This window comes from Triticum aestivum, chromosome 6A (assembly GCF_018294505.1).
Source record: "Triticum aestivum cultivar Chinese Spring chromosome 6A, IWGSC CS RefSeq v2.1, whole genome shotgun sequence".
Classification (NCBI taxonomy): Eukaryota; Viridiplantae; Streptophyta; class Magnoliopsida; order Poales; family Poaceae; genus Triticum; species Triticum aestivum.
This window is the reverse complement of record NC_057809.1, coordinates 11,372,133-11,384,486: the sequence shown is the minus strand read 5'-3', so window position 1 is coordinate 11,384,486 and position 12,354 is coordinate 11,372,133. Positions and strand designations below refer to the sequence as shown.

The following is a 12,354-nucleotide window of genomic DNA, read 5'->3' as shown; positions in this document are numbered from 1 at the left end:
TTCGTCCCACCTTCAATGGTTTTTTTCGTCGGCTTTTTTTTGTCGGTTTTGTTTCGTCACATCCCGCTCCCACACCTTTGTCCACCGGTTTTCAGAATCGCAAAGGAAAAAAGTTCTCTCTCCTCCCACCAGCGGCCTCGATCTGGGATCGACAGGGCCGCCGCCGCCGTCGCCGCGGATCCCACGGCGCCACCTCGCCACCGTTGGTCGCCATGGCACGGTGTCACCCCGCCGCCACCTCAGCCAAGCACCGCGCCGCCCCTCCAAACCCTAGCCCGCCCCCTCCGCCCGCCGACGGATCGCTTCCGCTCCTCCACGCGGCGAGCCGCGGCGACCTCCGTCTCTTCAAGAGTACGTGGGCGATTCCGGGCGGGTTTTGTTTGGATCTGGGAGGCACTGACTCTCCCGTTCGTCGCGTCGCAGGGCTGGTGAGAGATCTGGATCAGGGTAGGGGCCGTCCCAGGGAGGTCGTGGAAGCTGCCAAGGACCAAGGTCTCGTGGCGCTGCACTTCGCTGCCGGGAAGGGAAGGCCACGGGTGTGCAGGTACCTGGTCGAGGAGCTAGGGGTCGATGTGGACGCCGTCGACGATGGAGGTGCGTGCCTCTGCCGTTTAATTTGCCTCTAAACTGTAAATGTGTCTGAACTGTACTCCTATATGGCTCGCGTTCAGAATTGGGCTATAGGAAACTGTATGTTGACCAGGAATTTACAACCGTCATGCTATGTGGATCTCGGCGGCGGCGGTGGCGGCGGAGGCTCCTCCCTCTACCCGCCCGCCGCGCTACCACCTCATCTCGCGCTCCTGACATGCCGAGGGGGCGAGAGGAGTAAGAGAGCAGGGACGAGTGCGCAGAGGAGAAAGATGCTTGCCGCGAAGCTGCCAAGCGGGAAGACAGATGAGGAGCGACACTTGCGGAGGCGGCCGAGATCGGGTACTACATCTTAGATCTTCACCGTCGTCTAGGTCAGGCCTCCCTCAGATGCCCTGATCCTCCATCATCAGGTTCTCCATCTTCTTAGATCTCGCCCTCCCTTAGAATAGTCTGATCTCTTTACTTTTGGGTTTCTAACATATATGATTGCCTTACTACCAAGATTGCTCTGACTGTGTCTTGGTATTTACTAAGATGAAAAGATCCAGTTCTTTGCCGGTGGTTGTTTGATCAATTGTGTGAGGTATCTCACATGGCACCTGAATGCGTATTAATGGTGTCAATCTGTATCTACATGTCGTGTGGTTCAAAAGCCAAAAAGGAGCAGCAGGATGGCCGGTCCAAGCTTGAGCAGATTCTGTGTTGGGGTTCGATGCTGAAATTCATTAGATTTCAGTTCTGTATAGTTTCTGGTTGGTTGCCAATGAAATAGACTGTCCAAGGCGCCTGAAGAAAATGTAATCCAATGGTAACACAATTAATTATTTGAAGTTGATTAAAAAATACAAAGAGGGTGACTCTGCTTCGTCTTCTTCGATTACGAGCTCCTAGCATGTTTATTTATTTATTTCCCTCCAGTCGAAATTGCGCCAGTGCTGGCCCTTCCCTTCCGATCCAACGGAGCACTTGCTGCCTCGTGTAAACGCCATTTAAATTTGTGCTTGCAGGTGACTGAATCCCGCCGAGTATTATTAGGCGGAGGAAGGGACAGAAACAGGGCACGCCACTCTGCATTTTTGGTCTCGCCAAAACGACTTCAGTATCAGCCAGGGGGCTGTGCATCACTGGGAATTTTCCATTTGGAAGGTCCAATTCCTGACCATGATGCTATATGAACCGCAACCTGGAACAGTGAATCCTGATTGCGAATGTGCCCGCGGCGCAAGAGAGGAGGGGGCATCAGCTTGAGTACAGCCAAGTGGCGGGACAGACAGGCGCGATGGCAATGGCAATGGAATTGGCCGACAAATTGCTACTGGTGCTCCAGAGCTACTCGCTGCCAGTTTGGGCCATGATAATCTCGGGGCTCTTCGTCGCCGTATCACTCTCGCTGTCCATCTACATGCTCTTGAACCACCTCTCGGCCTACAAGAACCCAGAGGTCGGTTGCTTGTTATCATCAGTCGGTGTTGAATTTCTTATTTTCTATACAGCAGGGTAAATTGTTGCTGGAGCTGTGTTCGTGTTTGGACTCACCGCTGCTGCGTTTCTTCTTTTCCAGGAGCAGAAGTTCCTCGTCGGCGTCGTTCTGATGGTGCTGATATACGCAATCGAGTCGGTAAGGTGGCTATGCCATGTCTTGTTCAAGTGCGCGGTCACAATGTTGTTGGCTGGGAGAGGTCGATCCAGCCGTTAACTCTTGGCGTGGACCAGTAGGTTCAATTTCAGCTTTTATGTAATCTTTGTGTTGATTTCTTTTGAATTGCAAAATCATTTGCTGATACTTTTCTCCCCTTTCAGTCATAAAATGTAAGGTGACCTTCCACATTTAGTCCGATATTTTGTTCATACCTTGATTTTACTTTCGAACCGCCTTTTCTTTTAAGATTATCAAATGATATCTTTAACTATTTTATAAGGTACAGTTTCAAATTTAGTCTGAGATTTTTTTATCGTACTTTGAGTTTAGTTATGTGTTATAATTGATATAGTTCTTAGCTAATTTGACAAACAATGATGGCTCCAATGCCTATGTCGCTTCTTTGCTACAAAATGTAAAATGTGATTTATCTTTTGCCGATCTTCGTCAAAGTGTTTTTGTTTATACATTGCAGGAACCCATAAGCCAATAGTATTAGGTTTAGATGGCTTTCCAGGGATTGAAGTGGTTGGAGCTGTAGGCCGAACTCAAATTATTTGTTTTTTCAGTACCATTTGTTAATTCAATTGCAAACATTGTGCTAATAGGTAAAGCTTCTGTTATTTACACCTTTTTTATTTAACAAAATTGAATGTACAATTAGGCGTTTAAGTAAGTTTTCTTTGTGTAGATACACCATCTAGCCTTACTCACGCCCAACTCTTTTTATCATTCACTTCCAACTATATTTTTCACTTTGTGTAGATAAAGACATGTCCCAATCTTCTTGGTCTGCTCACGTATGGTATGCATGAATCTCTAAGAATAATGTGGAATCATCTCATCTTCATGCTACTTCGCCAAGCAAGCTTACATATTTTTTGATCTATAGTTCATTTTTAATACAGGAGGCGATCTGAATTAAAGGAAGAACTCTATGTTGTCTGCTTGAATCAATTGTTCATCTCTACATTAACGAATAGGTATGGAGTTGCTTACTGTTACTTCAAATTATCAAGATTGTCTAATACTTGGTATTTAGTGATTAACATACCACTAAATATAATATCTCAGTTGGTAGTCTCCGTTCCGGGTTTTTTTCGTCCCACCTCCCATGGTTTTTTTTTCGTCAGATGACATTTGTTTTGTTATTTCTGATTAGAGCTTGTTGTGTCCATGTATAAATATTTTTGGGAGCGTACTATGACATTTTTGTGCCACGACACATTTGGTTTAAGTTTTTTAGAGCAAATGGGTGTATATATCATGATAATCATTTTCTAAGCATGTTCATGAAAATTACGTTTATGCTGGATCATTCCGAATTTTACTAACCTTGCCGGTAATGCATCTGTGCATGATCTTAATTGTTTGAATATTATCATTCAACATGAATGGGTGGCCTCACAACCAATATATAGTTGTACCCCAGTGGAACAACTTCATGTTAAACTGATGTACCAATCTGGCATATTGGCCCATCTGTACGTGGGAGGTTTTTTGGTGATATAATCATGCAGGTTAACCATCCATGCAATTGAAGTGACACGTCTAGATTTTTGGGGAAAAGCTGTTGTATATTCCCCGCATCTGCTCTTCATTGTCATAGCTACTTTGCTACCTCCCTGCAATCTGTATGAGTTGTGCGGTCTGAAGCTTTGAGTGAGAACACGCCTGATATGATTTACTTCTTTCTGCCCTGAATTAACAAGATGCTCAGTAACATTGTCTTGAAAAATAATGCATGCGAATGTGGATGTCAGATTGTTTTAAGGATTTGATTATGGTAGTTTTACCTATGACGATAACAAAATACAAAACACACACGAGTACTACTGAATTATGTTTTTCTATAGGTCATCAGATATGTTTGTGGAGGCGTTGGCTAGCAAATTTGTTAATTTTTGCACATAGTATCCAATTAGGTTTGCTAGATTTATTTTTTCATTCTATTAGTTGCAGGCCTCATATGATAACTTGCTTTCCTTTTGCCCGCAGGATCTTCACTAAGATATATCGAGCAGAGCTCATCACAACATCCTGTGACGTTCTCAACCATGTTATCCTTCACGATAAACATATTTTGAGGGAGACAAGAGAGCATCCAAGCACGACCATGTTGAACTTGATGTCTTGCTGTAGTACAAGCCGCTGTTGTCCCTTGATCCAGGTATGATTTCTGAAGATTATTTCACTAATTAGCTATACCCAGTGACCAGTGTAGATCTAGCACGTCCACTTCTAAATGAACAAGATATTTCAAGGTGATGCATCGTGTCGTGGTCGTTGTCTGTGCTATCCGTCTTCCTCATTTGTGCTAATTTGATTACTCTTTTTTGAAGGCAGTGCATCGTCGGGTTTCTCATAACATGTTGGTAGATTTTATTTATTGTCTTCTTAAGAAATAGATCGACCCAAAACATTGTTCATATTTACAGGTTGATTATTTTCATAGATTTATAATCCAAATACATGACCCACTACAAGATTACGAGCTTGGAGTCGTCCTTCTTGTTTAGGAGGGCAGATTTGGTACTAAACACTTAATTGGTGTTGATAGACTTGTACTGTGAAAAATAATGGTAATATGAACAGACTGATAGTGGTACACATAGGGTGACAAGGAGTTATTATTTTCATTCCTATATGCAACTTTTCTGGCACTAACCAATAGCATTGTGCTGCCAGAACACCGTATGCTTAGTACTGATTAAATTTTATTATCAGCAAGTCATATGCCTTGGTTTGGTGGTGCACACCGCAAGAGCTCCTTAAATTTAGGGACCCATCAAGCCACAGTTTCATGGTTCTCAAGAACATTTATCTCGAGAAAATTCCAAATATTTTGGTACCAAATTTGTCTTTTTGTCATCCCATTTTTCTGATGTAAGTTGGATGACCTTCATTCAGTTAGAAGTATGAGAACCGCAACAGCTGCTGAAGGGTTTGATTAAGTTAGAAAAGAACTTCCACAAAATCTTGTCACCAATAAAATTTACCTATAAAGGAATCATTTTAGAAAATAGATACAAGATCCTTATCAGTTTGAGATGTTCAACTCCCAACTTGTCTTCTTTGTTCTGTTCTGTGCAAGTGTATCTTGTTGTTTATGTGGATGGTGTACTTGTACATACTAAAATTGCGGGCAAAACAAAGTGATGGATGGTCTACAAGATGATATTAATGAATTAATCTTCAGGGTAAAATAATCTAACCAACATGCATCTGTTTAGTTTGAAATAATATTGCCTTCAAAATGTATGAATGCAGTCTTCGCATCTAATGTTGTAGAATCAAACATTGATGTTGCCTTACTAAGCATGTGTGTAAATTCTCTTGGGGAGAAAAAATATTCACTTGCAATTTGCAACATTGTCCTGAAAATACATGAGGTTCACACATATAATCATCTGTTTTATGTGGTTTGTTATTTGTGATCAATGCAAATGCTTAGGATTTTAAAAGTGTGATCAATGATCTCTATTTATATCAAGATAACTAATGGAAAACTGTCTTCGACAACTTTAAACCTAACTCTCGACACATTCAAACTTATAAAGTATGGTACCACCTCATATGATGAATATTACTTTGGCGCACACCTCGTCGCCCTTGATAGCGGCGGTGGATCGACATGAACACTAGGGGAGGGGATCAAGGCAGTGGATCGACATGAACACTAGGGGAGGGGATCAAGGCGGAGAGCGGGGCGGTTGGCGGGGGACTCCTCCTTGGCTGTCTGTACGGAAGTATGGTGTGAAGGACAGAGGGTGCCATGGTGATGATGAGGTGGGCGCCATCTGATTTTAAAGGAGTGAGCTTCCGGGAGAAATGTCTTGCTATGACGGAAAACCAAGCGGGAAGGGGAGGGTTCGACGGGAAAAGGGAAGGGTATGTTGTGGGGTGAGTTTTTTTAGGACCGAGTGCTGGAGACAATATGGTAGATAGTTCGGACACGGACTGTCCAGATGGTTGGATTTTGAGGAGCCTGCTGGAAGCTTGTTTGATATCCTACACGTTAGGACGTATGCGGGAAAAGGGAACTTCAACCTTGGAGACGACCTAATCGTTTCGTTGATTCATTTATGTGAATCGTGGCCCGTAGCAACGCACGGGCGTTTTACTAGTTTGGTTAGGAAAGTTTGAAAAGGTTAGGAAAGTTTTATTGCGATGGTAAAAAAATCAACATGAGGACATGACGGTGGGAGATGGGACGAAAATAAACCAGACGAGAAAAACCAACGAAATAAAACGGTTGAAAATGATGGGACGAAAATTAACCTTACTATTCAACCAACTCAGACATTAGGAGTAGAGATTACTCCTACTGTCTACAGTCTTAGACCAGTCCAGCTGCAGGTTCCGAACCAAAGTATCAGTAGCATGACCACCGAAGTGAAACTGCAGCAACGAAGCCACTAGGATGCACCTGGCGCTTGGCTTGGATCCATCACAACTAGATCAATATCCTATAAAGAAAATATAAAAGGAATACCTAAAGTACAATTACTTCAATATCGTCCCAGCTTATAGCTTACAAAAGGCACCATATGTTGCATGTTTTCCTAGAATCCCACGGAGGGTTTTGCCATATCTCGATCATCGGAAAACAACAAAAGAACTTTTCTCTCAAACTTTAGCAGTCACTCATCTATTTTAAGATAAGAAAGTGATTTGTGAAAAAACACCCTGTAGGCACATCACATGAATAGTTCCATCAAGTATCTTCCGTTGGTTGTTGCTGCAGTTCACTGGCATATAAGCGCAAACAAAGCAAAGCTGCTGCTGAGAGGCTACTGCGCAACCAATATTTGCGACACCGATCGATGAAGGAATCTCACCCACATGTCTAGACTCGCCATTACATATACTTTGATTTTCTTTATAAAAAAGAGAGGTTTTCCCTCCGATTAATTATTTAATACACTGTAGTACCACAAAATACAGTAGTAGTTAAATTGCAAATCAGATATATGGTACACGACTGACGATGGTACAACCCAAGAATGTTGTATGGGACCATGGTCCATAGATTCGGTTGAACCATGGTCCTAAAAATCACCTCTCCGGTACAACCTCGTACACACAATAGATATTTGCTTACGATCGAGCTTAGCTGCAACATTAAAGAGTAGCTATAGTAAGTGCAGCAAGCAGCTAAGTAGGCGGTCGATCGACATGGACCTATGGGTTGTAGTAGACGATCTTGATCTCGGTGACGCCGTGGCAGTTGCCGCCGGGGACGGAGTGCTCAAAGCAGTGGTTGCCGGTGTCGCACCCAGCGGTGGGGCAGTGCCCCTGCAGCGGGCTGCCGTGCGGGGTGACCGAAACGCGGACGGACATGCTCGCCTGGTTGGTGCTCACCTCGTAGTACGCCCCGCCCTCATGGTCCATGTGGAACTCGGCCACGGCGGCGCCCTGCGCGGACACGCTCCCTATCCACGCGCAGACGTCGAACGACTCGTGCTTCCCGCTGGGGAGCAGATACCCGTTGGGGAAGAGCGGCTTGCTGTTGGAGCGCGCCTCGATGCCCAGGGTCAGGTCGTGGCCGCACAGGTTCTGCACCGTCACCTTGTGGCCGTTGCAGGAGCCTTCTCCGGCGGCGGGCATGGCCATCGTCGTGGACAGAGCCACGAGCAGCAGGAGGGCCAGGGGCTCGGTCGACGCCATTGCCATGGCTTTGAGGATTAGGGACTGGCACGCACTGGTTTGGGCTGAGGTTTCTGCCTCAGGGTTGGGGGAGGGGGGGGGGTATTTTAGCACGCGCCGGCTGGTTCCGCGCGTTTCAGCGGTGGCGGGAACTTACCGCTCGCGGAAAGCGTTTGCACGCGTGGGAGAAAGTGGCACGCGGCGCGGTAGATTTAGCGCGCCGCTTCGCGCGCGCCTATAAAATGCCGTGCTCGCCACGCGCACACACACAGCCATGCGCCCTCCCCTCGCAACCTCGTCGCTTCGCCACCTTGCCGCTTCGCCGCTTTCTGCGCCACCACCGCGCCACCATGCCGTTGCGCCGCCCGGGTTCTTCGAGCTACCGCGGCGTCCGCGAGCGCCCCAACGGCTGGTACTCCGCCGAGATCCGGTCTGACGACGTCCGGCTCGGCCTCGGGTCGTTCCGGAGCGCGTACGAGGCGGCCCGCGCGTACGGCGCGGCGGCGTGGCACTTGGATAGGTCCCGGTCGCAGATGAACTTCCGGGACGTCTTCACGCGCGAGAAGGCGCAGCGCGTCGCCCCTCCGCCGCGTCTCATCACCGACATGGACCGTGCCGACCATGCTCGGCGCTGCCGCCGCCTCCTCATAGCCGAGGAGGACGAGCGAGCCATAGCGGAGTGGCGCCGTCGCCACCCGGAGGACGTCGCCGACGAGCATGCCTACTGGGCGGAGAGGACGGCAAGGCGCCGCGCGGAGCGGGCGGACCGGCGTCGGCGGAAGGCATTGGCGAATGCGCAGTGCGATATCGTTGAAGCAGGTGGGAGGTCGATCTTCACGTCAGACGATGAACGTTGGGACGACATATGGCTCGATACCTCGGACAACACCGACGAGGATGATGATGGTGATGATGGTAGCGACTTGGAGTAGTTTCTATCTATGTATGCCGTAGTAGTTTTTATCTAGTTGCACCGTAGTTCTATCTATCTATGCTTTCGAATTATCTATCTAGTTGCACCGATGTAAAATACCTTCATATCGTTTTTTATCTTATTATCTATGCTTCCAAAAATGTTGTAAAATGAGCGCGCGTGCTGCATTTTTTGCGCGCTGATGGAGCGGCGCGCGCTGCATCTTAGCGCGGCTGCTGGAGCCAGCGGTGCGCGTCGCGTCAAACCAGGCGATGGACACACGGCAAAGCTATTTTTTGTACGCGGTGTGTTCGACGTATGGTAAAGATGCTCTAATAGATTCGAGAGTGTAAGGCGTCGCTAATTCATCTTGGACGGCACTGCATGCACGCCAAAAGTTTGGCGCCGATCGTTTTTTGTTCGCGGCGTGTCGTGTTCTGGTATTCGGCCAAACACGCCTAATTTTACGCTGTGTAGAAAAGAAGACTGCTCATCGTCTGTTATTTCTCCGTAAAGCCGACCAGCACGGCACGAACTTTGCCTCCCGCAAAAAAGGACGCATAGGACACGGCCTAGTGCAGGGCAGATTTGCAACCCCATGGTAGCTTTTGTTTAGCGATCGATCCTTTGCCTGAACACATGAGCCTCTTAAGAGCATGTACAATGGTTGATAAGACCGTCTTATCTTATGTTTTGCATGTAATTTAGAAATGACAAAAAAGGTATATTTACAATGGGTTATATCTTAGCCTTATCTTCAATAACTAGTAATTCCTTAAAACATGATGAGACAAATTGTGCTAAGAGATTATCTCTTGTCTTATCTTAAATAAGAGAAGACAAGTCTTTTCTTATGAGTTTTCTCTCCTCCACCTCATCATTTATCCTACATGACACTCCTAAGATAGCATCATTGTACATGCTCTAAGAGCTTAGGCCCCGTTTGGCAGCAGAGTATTGCAAAAACTGCAGTAATGAAAAATTAGAGTATTTTAATCTATAGGTACCAGATACCACAGTTTTGGTAACAGAACCCCTAACCTCCCGGGTTGCTTCACACGACTCCAGAGTTGCCGCCGTGGCACCTTGGGAGACCCTCCCTCGCAGCGCCGTTCACCACGCTGCCGAAGGAAGCCGGCCGCTCGGCGGACGGCGGCGGCGGGGCATCTCCCACCTCTTGTTTTTTCTTTTATTGTTCCCCTTGGTCGCCTTCCAATCTAGCCGCTAGCTTCTCGATCTGGCAGCTACCTGGTGATTCCGGCCTTCCGATCTTGATGAAATCCGTGGCCTAGACTACCGTGCAGGGCTGGTTCATGGACGCATCCACACGGCTGTTTCATAGGTGCACATGCGTGCAGATGCTCGTCCAGGGCTCCAGGCTGCCGGCTAGCTGCAGCACATATTGATAGCTGCTTGGTCACCTAGGTCTTGGCGGGCAGCGGCATGGCCGGGTCTTCACAACTAGGTGGAGTTGGCAGATCTGCTTTATCGCTTCTGATTGCGTCATCGGGAATTGGATCCGGGACAGCGGCGGTCTCGCTGTGGATTGTGGTCACCATCAAAAGACTTTCTGAAAGTTCATCTTCAAAGATCCTGTGGTTGACTTCGGTGGCGAGATGCAAACTATGGATGAAGTCTTGATGCAGAGGGATGGTTGTGCGGCAGCGGCGGTCACACCACATGTAGCTGCTAGGATTGTGAAAAAGTGGTGGCGCCAACACATGACTGACTTCGATGGTGGTGCTACTTGAGCACCTGGTCTTGAGCTTCGGGGTGAAAACCTATGTTTGGCTCGAGTTGGATATACCTGGCAATGGCGATGTTTTTACTTTGTTACCTTGTTGAAGGCTGAAATGCTCGGGCTGATTCTTCAGGGTGAAAACCTTAGATTGTAGCCTTGGGTGGCTCGATCCGGTGACGGTGACATTCGAGTGTTGCTCCCTTCCTGAAGACGTTGCTGTTGAAGAACCTCATTATTTGTGTGGTGTCATGCGATGGTCGGTGCAGATATGGTCATTGCTATAGTTTGTCGATCCAGGATCGGATTGCTTTGGGCATCTTTTTCTTTTTTCCTCGTCTAAAAACTCATAGCTTTGGTCTTATATGACTTTGCTATTTGACAGCGTGTTTTTGTGTGTGTGTGTGTGTTGGTGTTGGCTGTGTGCATCCTAGCTATGCAGTGGCCGGGTGTATGCTCATCGTATTTGTATCTTTTTTATGCTTCATTTTGAATCGATAAAATACACCCTTTAACGAAAAAATACCATAATTTTGTCATATCAAAGTATTTCGTAGTATTGAGAATACTGTGACGTGTTTGGTTGACGCTTGACGCTTGTTTACGATGACGTAAATTAGCTAGCTGTAATTCTCAAAAAAAAATTAGCTAGCTGTCTCATAGCAGTTACAAACATGCGTGTTCTTAGCTGGCCAGTGATGGACAGAACGGCCATGGACGCACAGACAAACCCCGTGGCATGCTAGCTATCAACGTTGGTGGGAGCACATCGAAGCGACATATGGCAGCTTGCACCGTCGCTCTGGCTTGGCCAACAACGGCGCATAGCGGCGAGCGCAAGCGGTCGAGGCAGTGCATTCGCCACTAGCAGCGGCGAGCAAGGCCGCGACATGGCAGCAGGGCACACGTACGACACGGCTATGACCGCATGCAATGAGACATATGCAGGCTCGGCTAGCAGTACGTGGGGGCTTGTGTTGCAGTCATCAGCGGGACCATGGCTTGAGGTGGCCAACGGGGCTGACTAGATGCACGACTCATAGGAGGAGAGAGGGAGGAGCGCAAGCGGAAGTATGATGGACACCAGTTTTTCCATTGCCGTCGTATGTATTGAGTATGTATTTTGTTCTGTGTGTATTGAAGTTGTGGCCCACCTCCTAATTTTGTATATTTGAGATAGAGATCTTCCCTTATATTATATATGCGTGCATCAGCACTCTAAATCAATATATCGTATTGTAAATTATCTGTCTACATGGTATCATCCTTTCCAATCTAACCCCAGGGTCAGCCGCCGCCGCCGCCACCGCCGCGCCGCTGCCGCGGCCGCAACCCATCACCGCAACGCCGCTGGCGCGCCTTTCCTCCCATTACCTCGCGCCGCAGCTGCCTTGCCATTTCCGCCTGCACGTCCTGAGCCGCGTAGCCGCTGATGTATTCACGCCTCGTAGCTAGCTAGCAGTGTAGACATTGCTAGCTAGCCACGCCCGCTAGCCAGTCGCCCCGCGCCGCTTTAACATTCCCCCCGCCAGTCTGCGTCGCCAGCACCTGCCGGCTACTACCCGCTGCCGTCCGCGCCTCCCCAGCAGCCGCAAGGTGGCGGCGGCCGGCGCAACCGGCGGGGTGGCGGGGGCCGCCGCCAGCAGCAGCCGCAGGGTGCGGGGGGAGGGCGCTCCACTTCCAGCAACCGCCTTTTCCATGGGCCGCCGGTCAGAACCCGTGGACGGGCGTCGTCCATGCCTATCATATGCCCATCCCGCGGGCTCCTGCAATGGGTCTCCTTGGCCCCCGTCCAGCGGGCCATCAGGCGTTCGTTGGCGC

At 48.1% G+C, this 12,354-nt stretch overlaps 2 protein-coding genes and 1 long non-coding RNA gene across 3 annotated transcripts; 2 read left to right on the top strand and 1 right to left on the bottom strand.

Moving 5' to 3' along the window:
• Positions 1 to 1,153: 1,153 nt before the first annotated feature.
• On the top strand, positions 1,154 to 2,618 carry LOC123129965 (protein LAZ1-like). Its single transcript, XM_044549921.1, has 2 exons — positions 1,154 to 2,035; positions 2,156 to 2,618. The coding sequence occupies exons 1-2, from the start codon at positions 1,874 to 1,876 to the stop codon at positions 2,288 to 2,290; spliced, it is 297 nt and encodes a 98-aa protein (XP_044405856.1). The 5' UTR covers positions 1,154 to 1,873; the 3' UTR covers positions 2,291 to 2,618.
• A 2-nt stretch (positions 2,619 to 2,620) lies between these two features.
• LOC123129966 (uncharacterized) lies at positions 2,621 to 3,344 on the top strand. Its single transcript, XR_006463712.1, has 3 exons — positions 2,621 to 2,841; positions 2,999 to 3,038; positions 3,142 to 3,344. It is a non-coding gene; the product is annotated as an uncharacterized lncRNA (long non-coding RNA).
• A 3,758-nt stretch (positions 3,345 to 7,102) lies between these two features.
• Positions 7,103 to 7,952, bottom strand: LOC123129964 (uncharacterized). The gene has a single exon (XM_044549919.1). The coding sequence runs from the start codon at positions 7,907 to 7,909 to the stop codon at positions 7,418 to 7,420; it is 492 nt and encodes a 163-aa protein (XP_044405854.1). The 5' UTR covers positions 7,910 to 7,952; the 3' UTR covers positions 7,103 to 7,417.
• Positions 7,953 to 12,354: the final 4,402 nt, after the last annotated feature.